The sequence below is a fragment of the Sceloporus undulatus genome, chromosome 2, assembly GCF_019175285.1.
Source record: "Sceloporus undulatus isolate JIND9_A2432 ecotype Alabama chromosome 2, SceUnd_v1.1, whole genome shotgun sequence".
Taxonomy (NCBI): Eukaryota; Metazoa; Chordata; class Lepidosauria; order Squamata; family Phrynosomatidae; genus Sceloporus; species Sceloporus undulatus.
Window position 1 is genome coordinate 16811591 of NC_056523.1, and position 24044 is coordinate 16835634.

At 40.4% G+C, this 24044-nt stretch overlaps 2 protein-coding genes across 3 annotated transcripts; one reads left to right on the forward strand and one right to left on the reverse strand.

The window, feature by feature from the left end:
- The first annotated feature begins 2850 nt into the window (after positions 1-2850).
- On the forward strand, positions 2851-16107 carry LOC121923404 (lymphocyte antigen 6 complex locus protein G6c-like). Its single transcript, XM_042453811.1, has 3 exons — positions 2851-3035; positions 12765-12881; positions 15255-16107. Exons 1-3 carry the CDS (start codon positions 2984-2986, stop codon positions 15458-15460), a joined length of 375 nt encoding a protein of 124 aa, XP_042309745.1. The 5' UTR covers positions 2851-2983; the 3' UTR covers positions 15461-16107.
- A 481-nt stretch (positions 16108-16588) lies between these two features.
- On the reverse strand, positions 16589-23816 carry LOC121924048 (ly-6/neurotoxin-like protein 1). 2 transcript variants are annotated; one of them, XM_042455111.1, is made up of 4 exons: positions 23773-23816; positions 22499-22533; positions 18918-19031; positions 16589-18083 (listed from the first exon to the last, which is right to left on the reverse strand). In XM_042455111.1, exons 1-4 carry the CDS (start codon positions 23799-23801, stop codon positions 17920-17922), a joined length of 342 nt encoding a protein of 113 aa, XP_042311045.1. In that variant the 5' UTR covers positions 23802-23816; the 3' UTR covers positions 16589-17919. The 2 variants fall into 2 exon arrangements, with proteins under 2 accessions (XP_042311045.1, XP_042311046.1); XM_042455112.1 differs by lacking the exons at positions 22499-22533; positions 23773-23816 and adding an exon at positions 22030-22268.
- Between the last annotated feature and the right edge of the window lie 228 nt (positions 23817-24044).

Below are 24044 nucleotides of genomic sequence, written 5' to 3' on the forward strand. Positions count from 1 at the left end.
ATAATATACAAAACATAGTGGCAGGGGCATCATGGGGTGGAGGTAGGGATGCAGTGTATGTGGACTCAGGGGGAGGTAAACATCCAGTGGGTGGTCACTCATTGTTTGTCTTATTCCCTCACTGTCACCAGCCCAGGTGCCTCTGCAAAAGAGGGGAGGATGCTCTATTGTAGAGTATTGTCTTGTCTTCCTTTCCATCTCAACAGGGCAGTAGGAGGGATGGGAGTGCACTGCCTTGCCCACCTACCTGCCCAATGCCCAGGTCTATTGAAGTCTTGGAAGGCAGCCACCAGGAGGGAAGAGAGAGTGGGCAGTCTGCTGCCTTGCTTGGCCATCTCCCTATCCAGCCACCTGGGTCTTGCCAGGTCTGGGTGGACCAGCAGGGGGAAAGGGGGTGGGGCAGTCCACTGATGCCACCCCTGATGATACACACCCTAGTGATGCCACTGTGTAATGGGAGCAATATATCTGCCAAACTCCCAGACTGGACAATTTTCTAGAAATGACTGAAATATAATTGAAAGACGCAAAGCTCTGGGAGAGTAGCTGCTCATCTCCATACTTTTCTTCATCAGCCTTTGCTGATATTACAGCAAGGCAGGAGATAAATAATTGCAGTGATGGAGGCAGAAGGATCCATAGCTGTTGGCTGAAAGGCATGCACGTTTCTCTTCTTGCCAGAAGACATTACTAACCACACCTGCAGCAAGTACTAATTGATAGCTCTTTTTGAAGAGAAGGTTGGTGCACTACAGGTATATGTTGAGAACGTGAGGGCTTCTTAGACAGAACACAGGGAACAGTGATCCTACAGCACCTACAGGAAGAAACTACCAAGGAAAATGAAGAGGCTCATAACAGTGAAAAAACACCCTGGAAGACAGTCACTGCCAGGAACAGTGAATACTGAAGTTATTCAGAAACTCTCCAACTAAGCATTAACTTTCTATGTTTTTATGCAGATAGCATCAGTGAAGATGCCAACCAGGAAACCAGCAACAAGAGATACTGCATGCCAAGGAAGGAGTCAAAGTAACAGCCAACAGCAATAATAATAAGAGAAAGATCCTAGTGGTTCAGGATTTATAGCTCAGGGGTACAGAAGCACCAGTGTGCCAGCCTGACATCTTGAATTGGGAAATGTGTCATCTTCCTGGCACACATATTCAGGATGTCACTGACAACTGGCAAAAACTCATAAAGAACATGGATTAGTGCCCCTTTCTTCTTATTCATGTGGGCACCAGTGACACTGCCAACAACACCTTTGAGCAGATCACCTCTGACTATGAAACTTTGGGCAGGAAGCTGAATGAGTTAGAGGCACAGATGGTATTTCCATTACTTCTACTAGTGAAAGATAGCAGGCTACACAGAGAAATTAAGATACTAGAAATGAACAAATGGCACTGTAGAGGGTATAGATGGGAGAGGTTTGGGTTCTGGGGCCACGATCTTCTTAGACTGAGGTCTAGTGGTCTCAATGAAAAAGCGGAATGGTGAAAGCCTTTGACTTCACAAAAAGCAGAACAATGCAATAGCTCTTTTGCTTCAGCCCCCACCCACCCCCGCCAAAAAAGCATACCAAAAGAGAACTGTGGGCTTCCATGCACCAGCATACACCCATATTGTATATCATGATTGATAAGGAGTTAGTCAGAAATCACCTAGTTAATCTAAATGAGTTCAAGTCTGCAAGGCCAAATGAACTGCATTCCAGGGTGCTGAAAGAATTTACTGACATATTTGCCGAACCACTTGAGAAATCTTGGAGAATGAGTGTGATGCTAGAGGACTGGAGAAGAGCAAATATTGTCCCTCTATTTTAAAAAGGCAAATTTAGCTGGCCTTAATATCTGGAATTTCTTTAGAATGGATTATACAGGAGACCATTGGGAAACATCTTCTTGACAATGTAGCAATTAGTACGAACAAGCATAGGTTTGTCGAGAACAAATCCCTAACTGTATATCTTTATTTTGATCAGGGTTAATCTTGAGCCTTTGGATGAACCTTTGGAAGAGATTAATCATTGCTTTGTGGTGAAGGGCTGACATGGTGGGAAGGAGAGGAGAAGGTGGGAGATACGGGGAGCAGAAGGAGCAGGAAAATAGGAGGATCAATGTGGAAGGTCTTGACAATTTAAACGAAGTATCGTGGAGAAGAGATGGGAAAGAGAGTGACCAGCTGGAGCTATTGGCATGAAAAGATCCTGTATGTTGGGGGATGTATTTGAAGAATACTTTCACCCTGCAATTTCTCCCCCTCCTCCTGAGGACCAAAAAAGAGGGGCCAGACCTTGACTTCTGAAAATCCTAGTGTATACACTTACAAAATCCCTACATAAAATACACCTCTGTGTTAAGAATGTATTATCTATTTAATTTTCTTGTAATGGGATATAAATAAATATATTATTATTATTATTATTATTATTATTATTATTATTATTATTATTATTATTACAACATGCAGCCCATCTATAGTTTGTCGTGTGTCATGACCACACACATGCTTTATAGTCCTTGCTTTCTAGAGTTTACAAGCAGAGAGAGGGCAATCTGGATTAATGTCTATAAAACCATTCCTACATTTCACTCAATAACAAGCCAGGGCTTGGATGGCAGGGACTTCAAACTGGGATGGTGGGTGGGTGTGGATTCTTGTTTTCCAGTCTTGGAATTTTTCTGCACCTTTATTTTGCATGCAGTCCTATAAATGTTCCTTCCTCACCATCTTTCTGATTTTAGGTGTGTCTGTGTCCTCACCTGTCTTCCATTGGCTCTTTCCCAATTGCTTCCATGAGTAAAAGTACTTCATCCTAACACCTCCCATCCCCACAGTTGCTTAGAAGGAGTACTTGTTCAAGAGCTGCTGAGTTGAGCATTTTTGCCTTTGTAGTCTCCTTGCCATTTTCACAGGGACATTCCTAGCTGCCTCTGGTGTTCCCTCCTGCTCTCACTTTCTTGTGAAGTTTTTCAAGATGAACAAATGTTTTCTTCTGGGCTTTTCTGTTCTACTCTTCTTCACAGCTGGTAAGTATCATGCTCTAAAAGTAAGGTGGACACAGGGGATTTTCTGGGAGATAAGATGAATATTCATGAAAGGGCTCTAGAAGGGGTGGGAGGTTTTTAAAAACATGTTATCAAATCAGGGCTAACTTTTCAATGTTATGAGAAGGGTAGATTTTGATGCTTTGATTATCCTCAATTTACTAACACTCTAGACCTAATTTGGAGAAAACTACGTGACAATAATTCACACCCATGTTGTGGTTCTTCAATAACACAGTCCCAAAAACATTGTCTTGAGTATTGTCTCTCTGTGTGTGTGCACATTATTTGATAGTACAGATCCAAAAGACTGCGATGAGAAGTAAAGGGTAGGCATTAACCCGGATTTAAGTTCATGTTTCTGAATTAAAATGAGACTTGTTTTTCTTATGAATTTATCTGGTGACAGATGACACTTGAATTTTGCTTTATGAAAAAGCTCACTTTCTGCTGAGATCCTAGCAAACATGGCTGCTCCCAGACTTTTTCTGCTCGTGGAAGAGAGCAAATGGTACCCCCACCCATCAACTGCCTCAAACTGGTCAAGTTATTTTGGGAAAGGAAGGTGAAGATCCTCAAGCAGTCTCTCTTCCCAGTCTGTAGCAGTAAAATTATAACAACAAATTAATTAAAGAACTACAGATTTAATTTTATCAAAACAATCTCTTCCCCGCAGCAGCCCCACTACACTACCTAGAAGTAGGGTGTGGCACTAGACTGCACCATAAATAGATACAGGTAGAATCTCCCTTTATTCAGGATGCAAAAATTCCAAATATTTCTAAACCCAAAACTTGTTTCATGCCTTTGTATTTAATTTGACTTGAGCATCTATGGATTTTGGTATCTGTGGGGCAGTTCTGGAACCTGTAGAGATTTCCAATGTGAAATCAAAGGCACCGATGCTGGCAAAACGCTAGGAAGAAACTCTGCTAGAACATTGCCACATAGCACAAAAAACTATAGTTCTGGAACCAAACCCTAGCGGATACCAAGGGCACACTGTATGTATGAAATTTTGTTCAGCAGTTATTGCTCTAGGGCATTGAAAGAATTATTGATATATGGTATTGTTGTGCTGCTTTGATGTGTTGAGAGATCAGGAGATTTTGTGAATATTTTGCATGAACTTGTTCCCTGAGGTGTATCTACACAGTTGAAATAATGTGGTTTGACACCACTTTAACTGCCATGGCTCTATCCGATAGAATCCTAGGATTTGTAATTTTATGAAGCACTAGCACTCTTTGGCAGAGAAGGCTAAAGGGCTTCAAAAATTACAAATCCCAGGATTCCATAGAACACTTAAAGTATCAAACTCCATGATTTTTACAATGTAGATGCACCCCTATTCAGTGGGTACCAGGTGACTAATTTCCTTTTACTTTCATTCCCTTTGAAGGGAACACTTGGCTTCATGAAAATTACTGAAATCATCTAAAACAGGGGTAGGCAACCTGCGGCCCGCGGGCCGGATGCGGCCCGGCGAGGCCTTGGGACCGGCCCCAGCCCGGTCCTGCCGCCGATTGCCGCCGGGGCCTTTGGGGGGCAATTGTCTATAGAAGCCTCAGAAACATGCATTTATATTAACATTTTTTAAAAAATCAGCAAATGTTTTCACGTGTCCTCCATTTTTTAAAAAAAGTGTCTTCCATTTGAAAATTTTGTCCTACATTTGTCCTGGTTTATATATATATTTATTTTTTTAAAATTATTTAATTATTTATTTTTTGACTTCAGCCCCTCAGTTGTCTGAGGGACAGCAACCCGGCCCCCGGCTCAAAAAGATTGCCTACCCCTGATCTAAAACAACTGTTTGGCCATTAAGGACTTACTGAATGTCTGTAGTTTCTAAAATGAAGGGAGATTTATGGGAAGCTGTTCAGACTCCTTTTCACACCACACAATTGTAGCAACATGATTTCTATTTTGAACTGCCGTGGCAACCTCTTATGGAATCTTGGGATCTGCAGTTTTGGGTGTGGTACTTAGAAGTCTCAACCAGAGAACTTGAGTGCATCACAGAATTACAAAGCCCAGAATTCCATAAAAGCCAGCAAAGGAAGTAAATGTGGAATCATAGTGCTATAACTGTATAATCTGAAAGGAACTTCAGCCTACAGGAAAAGAGATTCCATCTAAACTTTAGGAAGAACTTCCTGACAGTGAGAGCTATTCAACAGTGGAATAGGCTGCCTCAAACTGCAGCGAAGTTTCCCTTTGTTTGGAGGTTTTTAAAGCAGAGGCTGGACGGCCATCTGTTGATGGTGCTGTCATTGTGTGTTCCTGCATGGCAGAGGGTTGGATTGGATGGCCCTAAGGGTCTCTCAACTCTATAATTCTATTATTCTGTGACCCCTGGTTCCATAGATTCCACACATAATCAATCTGAAATAGCCTCCTCCAATGTGATGTCCTCCCATAATTTTGCTTCACAACATTCCCAGCCATGACAGCAAATGGTTAATGATGATGGAAGTTGTAGATCAAATCATAGAGGGAACCATCGAGTTTTGTAATGTTTTGTAGAAGGCATTTCTATAAGTGCAGCTTTGTCATGCTGGTAACACCTCCTGAAGTTGACTTTGCAACCTGACTTTGAGAGGTGCAGGAGTCCTGCTTTCTCTTCTTCTGGTCTTTATTCACTGTTCAGGTGGCTTTTGGCAATTACAGGAAAGATTATTTTCCATTTTGATTTTAAAGGACATCTAAGTTCCCTGGGAGAGGAATGAAGCATGTGCTGGGGTGTCTATTCAAGAGAAGGTCTCCCCCCATTTTCATGGTAGGCATACACTACCAAAAGATCCAATGTGGTGTAGTGGTTTGAGTGCTGGACCTTGGGGTGCTGGACTTTCAAATCCCCTCTCAGTCATGGAAGTGCTAGATGACCTTGGCTGAGGCACACTCTCTCAGCCTAAAAGGAAGGCAATGGCAAATCTCATTTGAATATACGATCTTGCCAAGAAACTCCAAGATAGGATCACAATAAGTCACAATTAACTTGAAGGCAGAGAAGAACAAATATCATCACTGCAATCTTGGAAATCTCTAAAAAGGAGCTATTACTCACATGAATCCAGGCTGCCCACATCTTTACATATTCAAGCACTCTGGGAAACTTTGGAGATGGTGATTCACCTATTTTCCAACTAACATTTCATCTCTGTATCTTGGCACAACACACCCAGATCTGAATGTAGGAGTTGGACTTTTGCTTATGTAGTGCTTTTGCTCCAGATGTGAAAGAGTTATTGTTCTCTGCCCTTCTCCACTCAGCTGTTTCCCAAATTCCATAAAGGAAGGAAGAAGTCTTTTTTGATGGAGAAAATCTATTTGGGTGTAGGTTCTAAAATGCCCATGTTTTGGTAGAAGCCATATTTAGAAGACCTAAATATGGCTTCAGATTTGATTTGAAGAACTCAAAATGAATCCCTTTCAAAAGAGGTATTATAACTGTTCAGGGAAGTGAACAGCTGTATGTATGGATGGGAGGGGCAAATGCATTAACTTAAAGTCTTAATTAATTCTAACCTCATTAAATGTTTTCTCACGACTGTTTGGTGCAATAGAGAAAGTTTCTTGGCCACCTACAAGAGAAGAGAGAATGAGGTGTGAGAAAAGATCAGAATACTAGAATAAACACTTTGAAACAAGAGTGGTTGATTTAGCTTGATTCTATTTCAGTGAAACAACAAGACTGGACATTTAGAAAGTACACCTGGGAGAAGTTCCTAACTGGCAGATCAATTATTCATGAAACAGTCACCTAAAAATTTGTGTATGCTCTTCCCTAAGATTTCAAAAGCTGTTGGTGATAATTTAAGCACCAAAACAGCCGGTATTGAAATTGGTGGTCCTTTTCTAGTTTTCTGTGAGTTTGAACTGAAGTCGTTCATAGAATCCTTATAAGTAGAAGAATATAAGAAGAATCCTGTCAACCATACAAAAGTCTATCTCGGTTAGAATCTTGTTTCCTACAGTGGCCAACTAGATGTTATGGGAAGCCTCGAAGCAGGATGTTTGGAGAGGGACTAGTATCTTTTCACTATCATTCCCGAAAAACCTGGGGCTAAAATCATAGTTGACACTGGTGGAGCATGAGGTTTGAACAGCCTAGTTATAGTAAAGGTCTGGAAGGGCAGTGGTTGCCAAATGGAAAAGAGTGTGCGGGAGATCTCCTGGCCAAACTGTGGTCATTTGGATTGGGAAGTCTTGGAGCTCTGTCCCAGCACTATCGAGCAGTATTTATACAGCCCATTGCACAAAGAGGTACTACTTCCTTGCCCAACATCTGAAAAAGTGGCCATACTAGTATAAGTTATACTAGTCTAAGGCCTGTTCAGACCAGCGAAAAGGAAACTCCTCTCCTTCTCCTCCTTGGCAGGGAATGGCCTGGAAAGTGTCTCCCTGCCCCTTTCTGCCAATCTGTACAGCTCCTACATTACCAAGAGGATTCCAACCTGGAATACAGAAATGCTGCATTTGATTTTGGTGAACTCCTAAATTAGTTAAGGAGCAAATTATTTTCAAGCTCTCCATCTGAGAATTCTAAGTACCTCTCCCCGGAGTCTGAATCCTAGGTTTCTATAGGATGGAATCATGGCAGTTAAAGTGGTATCAAAGTGTTACAACAGTTCAAGAGACCCAGGTTTGTTGTATCTACTACAGTTTTTATCAGAACTCTGAGGTCCACCGACTTTATAATCTGATGCAAAATATCTGTTCAGTGAGTAAGGCCAGATGCAATTTAATGTTTTAAGTGTTTCGCCTATGCTGCATACCCTTGAGGTAAGCACATTTCAGAGATGCTAATAACATAAATGAGGAGGGAAAGTATTTTGCTGCTGCTACTGTTGCTGTCGAAACCATCCATACTGAAACCATGGCAGACTTCTTACATGACTGAATGATCTCTGGAGGTCCTACCAACTCCTTCACATTATGGTAGTGTGATATAATACAAAAGCCTGCAGTGCTATACAATGTTGTGGGAACTACAGAAAACAATTAATATGCTCCTAGTATCCACCAGGAGCAGCATTTCATCTTTTAAGTAGGTTGAGAGTTTTCCAAAATTAGCTGTGGATGTCTAACCACTTTCTTCCTCTTTCTTGAAAAAAGGGGTTCCACAGACTATGAAGCCCCACCGAGAATACCGTGGGCAGAATATTGGCCCCTGGAACCACCACAGTTGTCCATCCCTGGTCTAGACAAGCAGTGATCTCTAAGGAGATTATTGATTACAAATAACGCAACTTAAACCTGACAGGATACCATCTCGTTTCAGATTAATAGCAGGTATTATCACATTCAAATTGCTGCTGCTGCCGCCGGGTGATTGCAACCCACATGCGACTCACAGCCACACTCATCCAGCTACTTTTCAAAAATGGCAAGCTCCCTAGCAACACATCAAAATAATATGGAACACTCAATTTTACTTTGAAAAATAATTAATAGATGGTGAAAAATCTTTATACCATCCAATATTTCATAGAATCATAGAATAATAGTTGAAAGAGACCCCAAGGGCCACCCAGTCGGTTATGCCATGCAGGAAGACACAATCAAAGCACCCCTGACAGATAGCCATCTAGCCTCTGTTTAAAGACTTCCAAAGAAGGAGAATCCATCACTCTTCGAGAGAGTATATTCCACTGTCAAACAGCTCTTACTGTCAGGACATTCTTCCTAATGTTGAGGTGGAATCTCTTTTCCTGTAGTTGAATTTACAGATGAAAGCTGGGATATGGGTGAACATGAAATGTGGTCAAAATGACAAAGATTATGAATGAGGAAGGATAGCAATACTAATAGCAAGTAGATTTCTATACTGTTTACCAGCACTACCCTGAGTGGTTTAAAATGTGTAAGCCAATTGCCCCCAATAAGGTGGGTGCTCAATTTACTGAATTTATCCAATTTATCCTATGAAAGAAGGGAAGGCTGTGTTGACCTTGGAGCTCTCCAGGAGCGAATTTACAACATTGTGGTTGCAGTCATACTGCAGCAGAAGGGATCTATTGCACAAAGGCAGTAATAGAACAGCAGCAAGATTGAGAGCCTATTGACAGGTTTTGCCCATCAATGAAAAGGTTCACTATAATTATAAATGGAATAGAAAGCAACAGTGGGAAGGACACAACATTGTGTAATAAGTACTGGCCAAATACACTTTTATCTTGTTAAATTTCTGCTTTTTAGCTTTACTTTGTGTGGTAAAGTCCAAAGTCACTCTGTCACTCACAGCCCTGCTCAATAAATACAATTTTTTCACTTCCTAAGAATGCAAAGTGTACCTTACCTTAGATGTTTCAACATTTCTGAGCCTTGTTCTGTATATCAAAGAAATCAAATGCATAGCAAACCATAAACATATTTTAAATGTGAGTGTAAAATTTAAAAATGTGCAAATCACATGTATCAGTTAGGAAAATGCTTTCAAGCTGTGTATGCTAGGGTGAAGACACATACCAAACATTCACAAAGATTTTCACGTGGGAAGGAAACACAAGGATTTAGCATCCAAGTATAAATAAAGGGGAAAAGAATGCAGAAAAGATTCAGAGAAATTCAGTGAACTCAATTCCCCCCTTGAACATAAAAAATCCACTGGGTGAACTTGGATAAGTCACACTTTATCAGCCTCAGAGGATGGCAATAACATCCCCCCCAAGAAAACACTATGATAAATTTGCCTCAGGGTCACCATGAGTCAAAAATGACTTGGAGGCACATAATAAAAGATGATGGCTGTGGCGGTGATGGCGGTGATGATGATTTTTGCAGGTAGTTTAGGGGAGCCTTTGGCTGTTTTTTGTGTCAAAAATTGCTGTAAAATGAGTCTGATTTTTAAAAAATGGGGAAGGGGTTTGGAGATCAGAGCAAAGCTCTGAAGGCCATGAATGTTGTACAGTCGGCCCTTCTTATACACGGATTTTTTATACACGGATTCAAGCATACACGGTTTGAAAATGTTCCAAAAAAGCATAAATTTACCTTGATTTTCCATTTTTTATAAGGGACACCATTTTGCTATGTCATTATATTTAATGGGATTTGAGCATACATGGATTTTGTTATACACGGGGGATCTTGGAACCAAACCCCAGTGTATAACAAGGGTCCACTGTATTATGTTCTCCACCCTTGTGCTAGGCAGAGTCCCAAAAGACACCTACACACTAGCCTCGATGCATTTAGTGCTAAGATTGTTCATGACCCCGTGCATTTGAACAAGACAAGAACAGCCCATTGTCTAGAAAGTTGCCTGGCATGAAGTGAGGGATGCTGCTGTTTCTGAAAAGTTCATTAAATTCTGATAATCATTTGAAAAGTTACAGCTGTTAGTTGATTTTTAATTACAGTCAGCTCTGCATGTAAAATATGATAGCATGTTAAACCACTGGTTTCTATTTTTCAGTATTGAGGTGTTAAAAAGAAACTCAATAATATCCTGCAAATACCCCTGGTCCAACTACATTCCCTCGGTTGATTGATTTACCTTACCCCTGTTAATTTACCTATAGATTTTTCTGCTTACCAATTAATTTATCAGATCAGTCCTATCAAGTACACATTTCTTCAATGGATTCCCCTCAACAATTAATATCTCTGCTTCTTCATTCTCCCAATAACAAATTGAAACAATCTTAATTCTTACCTTGATCGTATTCATTTATAGTCTAGTGTAAATCTAATACCTCTCCCTCACAAAGACTATTACCACACTGCAGAAATAAAGAAGTTTGACACCACTTTTACTGTGATGGCTCTATCCTGTGGAATTCTGGGCTTTGTAGTTTGCGGAGGTATTCAGCCTAGTCTATCGGAGAGCACTGGTGTCTCGCCAAACTACACATCCCAGGATTCTACATGATGGCTCCATTATGGTAAAAGTGATGTCAAACTGCTTTATTTCTGCAGCGTGGATACACCCAAAGGCTCAGGAGTTGAATGGGAAAGGTAGACTTTCCAGAAGTAAAAAATAAAAATAAAAACCTGAGAATCAGGGCTTTGAGGTGTGTTAATGAGCCAGATATTTTCACTCATGTCTTCGACATCATCAGGCATGAAACAAAACAAAACTCTGGTTGCTCTTCTGCTCAAGGCTGGATTAACCACTAAGCAAATATAAGCACAATCTTAGGGCATCAAGGGAAGGGGGCATCACAGAATTTTCCCATTGCCAGATTTACCATGAAACATATGGTGCAAAACTGCAAATGGTGCAGCTGAATCAGGTTCCAGGAAATAAAAGGTTCCCATGATAAATAAATAAAAAATTTATGTACACATATAGATACAATAATAAAATAGTAATAATAAATGTTAATGATATACATTAATTTTGAGACCATTTATGTTGTTGTTGTTGTTGTTGTTGTTGTTTACAGTATTTATACCCTGCTCTTAAGCCCTAAAGGCTTGGGAAAAAACAATATTTGCCATCTTAATGTAGGCTTTGATTCACTTTGAAAAAAAGTAAAATATTTTGAATTAGACCTATTAGATATATATTGGTGCACCAAAATCTTTTAAGTGCTTATTGCCTCCAAGGGTCTTCATCCAGCCCTACTTTTGCTATCCAAAAAGAAGGAGCACTAAGGAACAATTCCAATATATTCCAGCTACAATGTGACACTAAAATGAGGTTTGGTTTGGCCACTGGGTGGCAGTGCACTGCAAAGTAATCTTTCAAACCAGAATGCCATCCTGGCAAAGATCTATCACTCTTTTCCATTTAATTCCAAGGAAACTATTCCTGTGCTAAATTGGTGCCTGGCAGCTGAAATGAAACATACTGAAGCTTAATCCAAACAAGGTAGAGGTACTCCTGGTTAGTTAAAAGATACAATCGGGAATAGGGATTCACTCTATGTTAGATGGGGTTACACTCTCCCGATAATGCAGTTTTGGGAGTACTGGATTAATCTCTGAGCCTGGAGGCCCAGATTTCAGCAGTGACCAGGAGTGCCTTTGCAGAGATAAAGCTAGTGTTCCAACTGCATCTGTTCTTGGAAACGTCATATCTGGTCACTGTGATACATGCCTAAGTTACATCCGATTTGGATTACTGTAATGCACTCTACATGGGGCTGACTTTGAAAACTGCTCAGAAACTACAGCTGTCTCAAAGAAGTGCAGCCAGGTTGTTGACTGGAATTGACTATAGGGAGCACACAACTCCCTTGTTGCAACAGCTCTACTGGCTGCTGGTTGGTTTCTGGACACAGTTCAAAGTGTTGATTTTGAGAGGCCAGGCTGTACCTATCCTTGCAGTCTTCCTGGCAACATGTTAAAACATTTTTGTTCCACCAAGCCTTTACAAACTGTTGAAATTGGGCTCTTAATGCTGTGTAGTGCTGGTTTTAAAGGGTTTATTTATAGTTTTATTTTTATTTTTTAATATGTTTTCGTATTTTTAATTGTTTTAATATGTACTGTTTTTACATTTTTTATCATTTTTTAAAAATTGCATTTTATTCTTTAGAGTGATGTGTTTTAATAGTGTGATAGCTTAATTCTCTTCTAATGCTCACTTTTGTATGATTTCAACTGTATTGTTCTTTTAAGTTGAAAGTTGTCTTGAGTCCTAATTTTTTGGGGGGGAGCAGGATATAAATAAATATAACAACAGCAACAGCAACAAAAAGACACAAGTTGTTTCTCCTTCAGTGAAATGTTTATTGTTCTTTTTTCTATTTCTAGCTCAAGGTCTTTTGTGCAAAGTATGCAAATTTAAAGTCGGCAAACTCTGCTTCAGTTCCGATGATCCTTGCAGAGCTAAGGAAGGCCAGTACTGTGAGACAACCAAAGTTTACACAGGTAACATGAGATTCCTCTGATTTGGGGGTGTATCAGTTGTGCCATGGTGAGAGATACCCAGAAGAGAAAAAAAATACTCTGTATATACACAGTTCTCTCCCAAGTTCCCATCCTACTATGGGGGGATGACAAAATAAGGATATTGCTCCCCCATGAGAATTCTGCCACCCCCAGATTATATTTTCCTTCAGTCACCAAACTTCTAGCATTCCAGTAACTTAAAACTTCAGCTGGACATTTAGAAATACAGTTAAGACATCCCAAAAGAAGTCAAAATAACAAAGAGAATGGGAACACAGTGAATGTATGAGTTCTAGGAGCACTGCCCCCCAAAGAATTCTGTCCCTGGTATGAAATTTTCCTTCTATTCCCAAATTACTAGCACTCCAGAGAATGAGACAACAAATATTGAACTAGAACTAAATTTGAATGCAGATGCATTGTTCACTAACTTTTGGAATTCTCACACACAAATCCTTCTGGAAGTCAGCTCAGCATTAGGCATTGCCGGCCCTCCTTGTGTTCCTCATCAAACGTGGAAATTGTGCAGCTCCTCTGAATGTTGTTTAACTGTGCTACTCCTGGCATCCTCAGCATTGCCTGCGCTGACCAGGGATTCTGAGGGTTGCAGTCCAACAATGTCTGAAGAGCCAGATAATTTTCATCCATGTTCACAATGCTTTTGTATGTAGAACTAAATTCTCCTTTTAATATAGTATTAGCCATGGAATCTAAAGTACTGAGCTGGGGAGAACATATGGGTGTCTATATGTTGTTGCATTGCAATTCCCAGACATCTGAGCCAACATAGGCTCAGGGATTATGGGACTTGCAACCCAACAACATCTGGAGGGCCACGTATTTCCCACCACTTATCTGAAGTATAGTGGCTTCATCAGGGGTGCGGATCACACTGAGTGATATCTTAGAGGGGGTGAACACCCAGTGGGGCAGTCAGTCATCATCAGTCCCAAGGCCCCCCTGCCCCCAGTTGCCTTCTTCTGCCAGCCAGGGTGTCTCTGCCATTCATTGTCTGCGACTGATGGTGGGGGTGTAGTGTTGCTGCCGCTTGGCAACCCATTCCAGATCTGGCAGGACTCTGCAGGCCAGGAAAGGAAGGCTGGGAAAGGGACGTGCTGGTGGCAGTGGCAGCCACAGACTCCATTCCTTCTGCAAAAAGAGTCTGTGACCACCCCTATTACATTGCCTCCCTTTCCACCCAGCCAGAAGCCCAACCCGACCCAGAAAGGGCTTTGGTGGCAGCAACACTCCACCCTCATCAATGGTGGCCAGGCGTGGAAAGAGTTGGCTGGAATATGTGCCAGACAGTCTGGGAGTGACAGCACGAGCTACCACACTGTGATGATACCAACCTTAGTGACACCACTGTAGAAGTAATAATGTGCTGCAAACTGTGCACTTTCCACACTACCCAATTATAGCACACACAAATGTCTTAATATTTTTCAGATTCCTCAACAGTTAACAATCTGGAAGTACCATATATACTTGACTATAAATCGACCTCATGTATAAGTCGAGGATAGGTTTTGGATGAAAATTAAGGATTTTGATATGACCTGTGGATAAGTGGAGGGTAAAACTTAGGGGCAAAGGAAAGTGATGCCAAAGAACTTAGAAAATTGCATCAGGCATAACTATTTATGCTCACCCTAAAAGTACAGTACTTATATGACCTGTGGATAAGTTGAATTGGTTTTTTTGCGTCAATTTTTTGACTTAAATTTTTAGACTTACATATGAGTAGAATCATAGAGATGGAAGAGACCACAAGGGCCATCCAGTCCAACTCCCTGCTATGCAGGAAATCTTAATCAAAGCATCCCCAACAGATGGCCATCCAGCCTCTGCTTAAAGACCTCCAAAGAGTATATACAGTATCTGGAAGTATAACAGCATGATACCACTTTCACTACCATGAGTGCATCCTACGGGATCCAGTTTAGGGAGGCACTAGTGCTCTCTGGTGGAGAATTCCATATATGCCTCTCAGAGGTTGCTAATAGTCTCCCAGTTTGTTCCCAGCCACATCTATTTCTTTGAACATCCAGACTAAATATTAAACTACTGGCAGGATATATTGGACACAAAGCAACCTTTCTGACGCCACTGCAGAGCTGTTAATATTTGGCCATGATGCTAATAAGGATTCTGCAATCCACGTTCCACAGGAATACATGTGCTACAGCATGTTCACCATCTCAAGTTCAGTCTTATCCAACAGAGATGTGTGAGACAGGCCCGAAACATGTGGGTTGTCAAGGTGGCCACTTTTCCCATAAATTTTGAATAATGGAATGGGTATTATAGTTGACATCTCATGTTTCTTGTTTTCTCCTTTCTGTTTTCCAGGCAACGTAATGCTATTCACAAAACATGGCTGCAGCAAATACTCAGAGCTTTGCAACAAGACCGAACAGAGGGACAACGTCTTTGACATGAGCTATAACCGCACTTGCTGCGACTTTGACCTATGCAATGGGGGAATGGCCAGCAATCCCAGCCTCCCACTCTTAGCTGGCCTTACCATGGCTTTGGGCTGGTGGATGGCACATTAATGCTGGCAATGATGCCCTTTCCATCAGAAAAGGGAACCCAGAAACCTTTTTTTGTTGGGCAACCAATGGCCTACAGGCTGTATATGGGCTGTGGACCCCCGTTTTTAATTTACTGACTCAGCCGCCCATCTGGCTGCTGGCACAGGTTGTATCACAGAAAGTGCCATCACAACCGTTAAAAATTGTGGTTTTACCTTGCCTTACTTTTGTCCTTTTCCTTAATTCAGTTTAACCCTGTGAGATCCTTTTTAACAGGTCTTACAGGGCTCTATGTACAGTAGAACACTATGGCGTCCTTAATTGAAGTAATCCAATTAAATTCATTCCCAGTTTTCCATGACTATCTGGCTAGCACTTGGCAGACCACTATGCAGAGTTTAATAGTTCGTGTTTGCCCTGGCTATGACTCATTTATGTCTCCTATAGATAACACAGGCTTGTGATTTTATTGTTTTGTTGTTATTTATGCTGGCTGTCATCAACAAACAAACCGTGTTTTGAAAACCCAGACAGAAACTTCTAAAGCTCTTCTGCTGCAGTCTCCTCTTTTCTATTAATGATGAAAATAAAACCAATAGGAAAAAAGATGCATATACAGTTGTCCTTCTGTATCCACAGATTCAACCATTCACAGCATGAAGACAGAGATAAATAAATTAATAAATATTCCAAAAAGTAAACATTGATTCTGAAATTTTATATAAGGGACACCATTATACTATGGCAAGGTAAATGATGAGACTTCCCCACCCACAGATTTTGGTATCCATGGGAGCTCCCAGAACCAAACCCCACCAAATACCAAGGGCCCACTTTATGTGTCCTTATTAAGCCCAGAACAAGGAAAATATACTTTTAAGGACTACAACTCTTATATTTGCCCAGCTAGCATAGCCTGCCTTATTCACTTGTTCCCTGTATGTTGCCACATCCAGTTCTATTCCTTTTTAAATTGTTGCTTCTCTTCTACCAAATTTTAGATTTTATGCTCCATGGGACAAGGATCAGTGCTCTTGTACATTGTAAAGCTCCGTATACATACATGATGTTTTATTTAAAAAATTATAAATGAAAACTACTTGTCAGAGTTAGCACCCAGAATCCCAGACAATCAATCAGTCAGTTTGATTATATAATCAACAGCACTTTATTGATAGATCCAGAATCAGACATGTGCCTCACTCAGCTTCTTAGCTGAGACTAACCACACCTCCCCACAGACAAAGTAACAGAATTCCCAAAAGCCAAAATCCCCTCCCATGCAGAAGCCCGCCAAGCAAAGCCCCTCCTGGCTCCCACAGAACTGAAACCACATTCCCCGCTCAGAGAGCCAGGCCCTCAAGGCCACCCGATATGACACCTGGCCCTGCTATGCACTAGACATCACTATCTACATTCCTAACTGCAGCTAAAGCCCCATCATCCCCAACCACTATACCTCAACCCTAAACACTATTTGGTAGAATACTAACAGGATTCTAACACTACTGACATTAAGTATTACAACTATGGATTTCTCACTTTAGAGGGGGGAGATTATCACTCCCTGTGTGCTTATCCCATTTCCCCCCTGTCCTTAAACAGTTATGGACTCATCATTTGGTATTAATGGGAGTTTCCATTTTTCATCTTTTTGGCCATCCATGGGATCCTCAGCACTCTTCTCAAGCACCACATCTCAAATGAATTGATTCTCTTTCTGTCTTCCTTTTTCACTGTCCAGCTCTCACACCCATACATGGTGAGGAGGAATACAATGGCTTGGATGATCCTAACTTTGGTAGTCAGTGTTATATCTTTAGACTTTAGAATCTTGTCCAGTTCTCCCTTTAGTAGTATATCTTTGTTCTTTAGAACCGTCTCTAATCCTTTCATAACTGCCCTCCTCATTCTTAGTCTTCTTCTGATTTCTTGACTGAAGTCCCCATTCTGATCTATATTTGATCTAAAGTATAGGAACTCTTTTCCTATTTCTGTGTCCTCGTTGTCTAGATTGATATTGTTAAGATCCTCTGTGATCTTAGCCTAAAGATAACTTGATACAATATTTACAATATTTTATACAATATTTTAAATAATTTTGTGCATGAAACAAAGTGTGTGTATAGTGGATCATCAGAAAGCACAGATGTCGTTATCTTACCCATCCGTGAAAAAAAGTTTTGTGTTTTGGAATATTTTGGGTTTAACAATTCTGGATAGAAGAGATTCAGCTCTATAACTGAAAAGTATTGAGGAATGCAATAAGTGATGCAGGGAATTCCTTCATCAATTGTTTAATGAGTAATGGTAATGGATTACTTTCCAACATTATAACAACTAACAGGAGTAAATTATTTTTAAAAAGTAACTTGACAAGTTTTGGGGAAAAATAATGTAAGACAAAGCGAAATGGACAGACTGTACCATCTCTCACTTGATGAGCCAGCTAGAGCTTTGTATCAGTTTTCTCTTATCCGTTAATTCCTAACACGAGGCAGGGGTGGGATTTTTCCATTACACTTGTCAGTTTCACAACAAGTTTCGATGTGTGTATATTTTCCATCCTTGTCAGTTGTGTTGCAATACCAGCTTGCAAATTCATGATCAAGACAGCCATAACTCATGTAATAGAGCTCATCACCTGTGAGGGAAAAAGAAAGAATGCAAAAAGTGAGTACTGGCATAGAAAACAAAGATGTTGACTTTACATTTCCCTAAGAAAACATGGCTTTTTGCACCTATTGGTGGAATGAAGAGCATCTTGCCTCCTGAATCCGTACACACATTTAAAAACAATCCACATTCAAAACTCATCATTTAAAATTCAGAATTTTAAAATAATTTGGATAAGCTTCATGGAAGACACTGTGCTGTTTTAAACACAGACACCATATTCAGCTATAGAATCTCGTTGGAGGTCTTTCCTGATACCTGGGTTGCCCCACATGGCTGAGGACTCTCCTCTATCTCCCTAAAGGTAAAGGTAGTCCCCTGACATGAATGTCTAGTTGTAACCCACTGTAGGGGGCAGTGCTCATCTCCATTGCCTGAGGACTGCTCTAGTGGTCATGTGGCCCGCATGACTGCATCAATCTCTGTTACCTTCTCAATACTTGCATTTGCATGCTTTCAAATTGTTAGGTTGGCAAGAAGCTGGAACTAGTGACAGGAATTTACCCCATCATGCAGCCCTCAGGCCTTGAACTGCCAACCATCTGATCTTACAATTGTCAGAGTTGGTATCTTAACTACTAAGCCATCACATCCATATTCAGATTCTGTGTTCCTGCATGGCAGTGGCTTGGACTGGATGACTCTTGGGGTCTCTTCCAACTGTATGATTCAATGCTTCTATGAAGCCAAGCAAAGAAAGCACAAAGAATTGTCAAAATTTTCAGCAGCACTGGGATGAATTCACAAGCTTCATCTGATTCACACCTCCAGGCCCCGCTGATTTTATATCCCTAGATCTTACCAAGGTAGCTTGCAACTGTGTTACATATCCCAAATTCTGTCTTGCAGACATCTACTGAAGAAAAACAGCCCTTTCCATTTCCATATCGACAAAATTTACATACGATACCTTGAGCTGAAAGAGAATAAGAACGTGTTAAAAAAGACCAATGATCGAATGCCTGAAATCAGGAGGAAGATCCTATACAAACACTATGGCTGGAATTGTACATCTTGGAACCCATTTAGTTTTTTAAAAAATCAATATAAATTATTACATAACCTTCACAGTGGTTATATTGTTTTGGGGTATAGCTCATTTCTAAAGCCACTTTATCATTTTGTGGATCATTTCTTTCAAACATTTATAATTCTGAACCAATTCTACATTAGGAGGACTCTACAGATTTTATTAACAGAATTAACCTATATAAAAATAGAAGGGAGGGGCATTTTGGCTACTGTGGAAATAATATCTGTTTAAACCAATATATTTCAAATGGAGACAGGGACAAAGTCAGTCTGTGGAATGGTGTGAGCTCTACCCAGACAGTTTTTGTAGCCCTTGATATATTCAGATTCCCTAACATGCAGTTTTATATTCAGAAGAAAAAAATGAAGGCAAATTGCTTCTCTGTTAACACTGCAGAAACATGATCAATGCTATGACATTCTGGTAATTGTACGAAAGGACTACAATTCCCCAAATTCCACAGCACTGAGCCATGGCAATTAAAGTGGTGTCAAACTGGATTATTTATGTAGTGCAAATGCAGCCTCTGAAGCCTTTAGGAATAGCAATTCACTTATTAAATAGGTCTCCCTCCGTATCTGTCCCTCTATTCCTCCTCCCCACTCCTCCCTTTTTTACCCTCTCTCTTCTTCTCTCTTTCCTTTCCTTCCTCTTTCTCCCTTTCCCTCCTGTGATGGGACCTTCTCTCATACCTTAGATTAGCTTCCCCTCTTAGCCACAGAAGGCCCCTAGTCACTGACACTTGACCTACGTTTACTGTATTAATGGTATTTGGAAGTGTATAAGGGCTGTAAAAATAAATGGTAACCTTATTAAATAACATTAAGAAAGAATCTTATGCAGGCTACTTCAAGCTTTGTGTGGTTACATTAACAACAAACAATCTGCAGGCTTTTAAATAATTTGTCTCCTACACACTCTTTTTCACTAGGGATACCAACCAGACCTGTTTAGTCTAACTGACGGTCTCAGCAGACTGTCCTGAAAGGATGGGCTGGAGGCACCTGTTTTTGCTTCTGAGGGAGGCTGCAGCAGCCAAGCCACACGGCCTCCCTCCACACCAAAAAGAATCTGATAAAAGCAGGTTCTTTTTGGTGTGCGTAGAAGACACCATGAGTGTGTCATTGGTGCACTGTCACGCATCAATGACACAAGTGCGACACTGCAACGTGTAGACACTGCACTGTGCTCACATCATGATGGTGGTGCTGTTATGTACTAGGGCTCAGGAGCAAGTGGTTGCTCCGCAATCCTGAGCCTTAAAATCAGCCCCAGATTGCCGCTTTTCGGGCCAATATCACAATCCCCTCTGGACTACCTGAACTGAACTACCTCTCCTGTCAGAATCCTTATCTGATCTTAACTGAAACTCAATGATACAATGATAGCACTAGGATTATTAGAATGGAAACTGGAGAAGGCTCCTATACCTTGAATGGTTGTGAAAAGGAGGGAATTTCAGGAGGTGTTACTTGTATATACTCAAGTATAAGTTGACCTCATACATAAATCGAGGTCACGCTTTGGGGCCAAAATTATGGATTTTGGCATGATCCTGTGGATAAGTCAAGGGTAAAACTTGGAGGCTCTGTCAGTGTGTGTATGTGTGTGTATGGCAAGAGAGACTCTCACTGAGGCTTTTTGCATCATCGTTTCAACTTTCATTTCAGCCAGACACATGGGTAGGAGAGGACTCTTAAACAAACAGCGATATCAGTTAGTCACTCAGGACCCTTTCTGCTTGGCACAAAAGAGAAATAAACTGTTCTGCCGACTGCATGGGGAAATCTGGGAAAAGCTGCTATCACATTGCCATAGTGACCTGTAAATAAGGGATTTTGGGGTCAATTTTTGGGCATAAATTTTTAGACTTATAGACAAGTATATACGGTAATCAACATATTGTATATTTCAAATAAGTAAATAAGGACCAAATCAACACACAAGACATCATTTTCATGGTCTGGAAGCACAAAAAAGGCAATCTTGCTGCAGCTAACCTGGTCTGGATCTCATCAGTGTTTATTTTACTTATTTTTTAAATCAATAATTTGTTTTATACTCTTGATTTCCACCCCAAAAGGTATCCAAGTTGAGCAACAAAGATAAATCACAGTTCAAAAACAAGATCTTGACAAAACATAAAAATAAATAGATTAAAATACATTTTAAGATAAAACGATAAACTAAATGCAGAGGCAAAATCACAGCAATAGAAGAAGTAGCCAGTACACAGATGCTTAGCTTTCTTTGAGCAGTGGACCAGTTGACATGTTAAAAATCTATCAAAATATGAATATTTTTATTTGCTAGAGGAAGGATAATGCATATCTTCTAACTGTCCCAATTTGTTAGGGCCAATCCCAATTAATTCTCTGTCATCCTACCTTTTCCAGACGCTTTAAAAATGTATCTGTTTCTCTCTTCTCCTCCCAAAGCCCTTTTGTCTTCAGCTTACATTAATGCAGCTTGAAGGAGAGGAGAAAAGGTGGAATTTATCCTTCCCAGTAGGCTGAGGCAAAACCAAACAGCTGTAGCCTCTCCTAGCTTATCTGTTCTTCTTTATTATTAACTTGGCAATCTTGAACACACTCTGAAGTTGCTTGGCCATTGTGATTTTCAGCCATGAAATGTTGGAAGGTATACTATGCTACTATTTTATTCATGGGTCCTTCCTTCCTTCCTTCCTTCCTTCCTTCCTTTTTTAAAGACGCCCTCCTAAACCATCATCCCATGTACAGGATATGGTTTTAGTAAGTGAGAGAAAATGAAGTAACTCTTTCCAATTCTGTATGCTGTAGAGAACAAAGCACCTTTGCATCTATTTCCCCCTTTGTTCCTTTCTCTCTGTACTTCCACATAAGTACACACTCACACTTACCGACAGACCAGCAGAACAGAGCAGAAAATCCGAGGAGAAGAATCTTATTCATCCTGATTAATTTTTAGGAAAGTGCAATATCCTAGGTGAATACTGAGAAGTCAAAAAGGTTTTGGAAGGAAATTACAAAAGGATCAAGTTCTCCTAGCCTCCACAAACAGCCAGTGAGGACCAGGTCAAAGTTGTACAAATATTTTCTTTTGGGAATAAATACTGGCAGATGCTCTAACCAAATATCCAGGGAATACAAAACCAGGTTTGGCCCAAAAACTTGCTGTCTGAGGCAGAACAGCACATGACACTGCCCTCAAAGCTACCAGAGTCAAGGTACACAGTATCCAAAAGCAGCCAAGTTATTTTGGCACAGGATAAACTTATCTCAAAAGGGCTTCTCCTTCTTCTTGGGACATCAAAAGACAACAATAATAAAGTAACTCTTTCTTTTCCTGACAACTTTTAGATGGCTTACCTCCCATAGCCAACCTTTTGTAGAGATGTGAAGGTCTAAGAAAGATACAGAAAAAAATTGAGGGAAATGTGTTTTTCCTCCATCCATTTTTTCCTCAAAGCCCCCTTTTAAACAGAAAAATTGGAAGTTGGAAAAATGGGAAAATATTGACTTTTGGAATGTTTCTCTTAGAATGATAAAATATTTAAAACAAATTATGCATACATTTACTTCACTTAACTATATAAATATATAAAAGCCCCCCCCCCCCCACTCCATGACAAGATATAGTCGCTGATCATTACAATTCTTGGTCAGTCTGTAAAGGATGCTAATATCATATTCACCCCCCCCCCATTTTTCTCGGAAAATAAATCATTTCCATGCTCCCCACAACATATTGTTTCCCAAGATTTCAAACTTTCTGGAAATTTCTCAAAGGACCTTATCACACTAAAGGAATCCCAAATGGAAACAGGATTTAAATTAGAATTAAATTAGACAAAACCCACAAATGCGGGAGGTTTTTCACATGACATTACTGCCAAAGTGAAATAACACAAAAATAAACTGAAGGTAAAACAAAGGAAAACAGCAGCTTTTTACTTTTGGAACTTCCTGAAAGTAAGAAGCTGCCATTTTCCTCAATTTTACCTTCAGTTTTTCCCCCGCATTATTTCACTTCGGCAGGTCTGTCGTGTGAAAAACTTCCCGCAATTGCGTTTTTTAAAAATATTAAAATGAATTTAAATCCTGTTTCTGAACAGGATTTCACTAGTGTGATAAGGTCCATAGTCTCTTGCAAAGTGACCAATATTCTACTTTGGAATTGCAAAGCATAAATCTCCACAGGTATGCAGTGATGTAGTGGCCTGAGTGTAAGATTAGGACTTTCGGAGACCAAGGTTTGAGTCTCTACTTGGAAATGGAAACCCCCTGGATGACTTTGACCAAGGCACAGTTTTTCATCCTTTGAGGAAGGCAACGGCAAACCCCCCTCTGAATAAATCTTACCAAGCAAACTGCATGATAGGTTCATCTATGCTAGGAGATGACCTGAAGGCACACAACAAAAACACATTCTGTTTCACAACTCTTATGTTAAATGACATCTTTGTATAGTGAAATGTGCAACTGCGTGAATACCTGTGTGTGCTCCTATATTGTTCGATATTCTGCTATAAAGAACAGAAGTCCCATATTCACGACTTCACTTATGCAATCTTGAACCAAATGGAGATATTCTACATCAGACAAAAAAATGTCCCACTGCTTCCATCTTGGGACTTACACACATGTAAGATGCAAACAGGATTCCAGCCATCAGATGGAAGAATGGATCTGTTTGCAGTTCATGGCAATTTCACATGCATTCGCCCATCAGAATGTTCTGTTGTAATTCCACATTAACCTGTGCTTTAAAAACAAACAGGAAAATTCCTATTAACATCATATTGATGTGCCTTTCTAAAGGAGAAGGTCTAAGCTTCCAAGCAGATCAAATTAGAGGTTGTTGGGTTTTACAGACATCATAAAAGGCACACCTCCATCAGACTGGTGGTCCTCA

Bases quoted from the DNA above. Each gene is read 5' to 3' on its own strand.
- LOC121924048 (XM_042455111.1), bottom strand. From the start codon at position 23,801: ATGGCTGGAATCCTGTTTGCATCTTACAT. The intron at 22,534-23,772 runs GTGTGTAAGTCC...TATCTTTCTTAG, and splicing joins ATCCTGTTTGCATCTTACAT to ACCTTCACATCTCTACAAAA. The intron at 19,032-22,498 runs GTAAGCCATCTA...ATTCTCTTTCAG, and splicing joins CAAAAGGTTGGCTATGGGAG to CTCAAGGTATCGTATGTAAA.
- LOC121923404 (XM_042453811.1), top strand. From the start codon at position 2,984: ATGAACAAATGTTTTCTTCTGGGCTTTTCTGTTCTACTCTTCTTCACA. The intron at 3,036-12,764 runs GTAAGTATCATG...TTCTATTTCTAG, and splicing joins TCTACTCTTCTTCACAGCTG to CTCAAGGTCTTTTGTGCAAA. The intron at 12,882-15,254 runs GTAACATGAGAT...TCTGTTTTCCAG, and splicing joins GACAACCAAAGTTTACACAG to GCAACGTAATGCTATTCACA.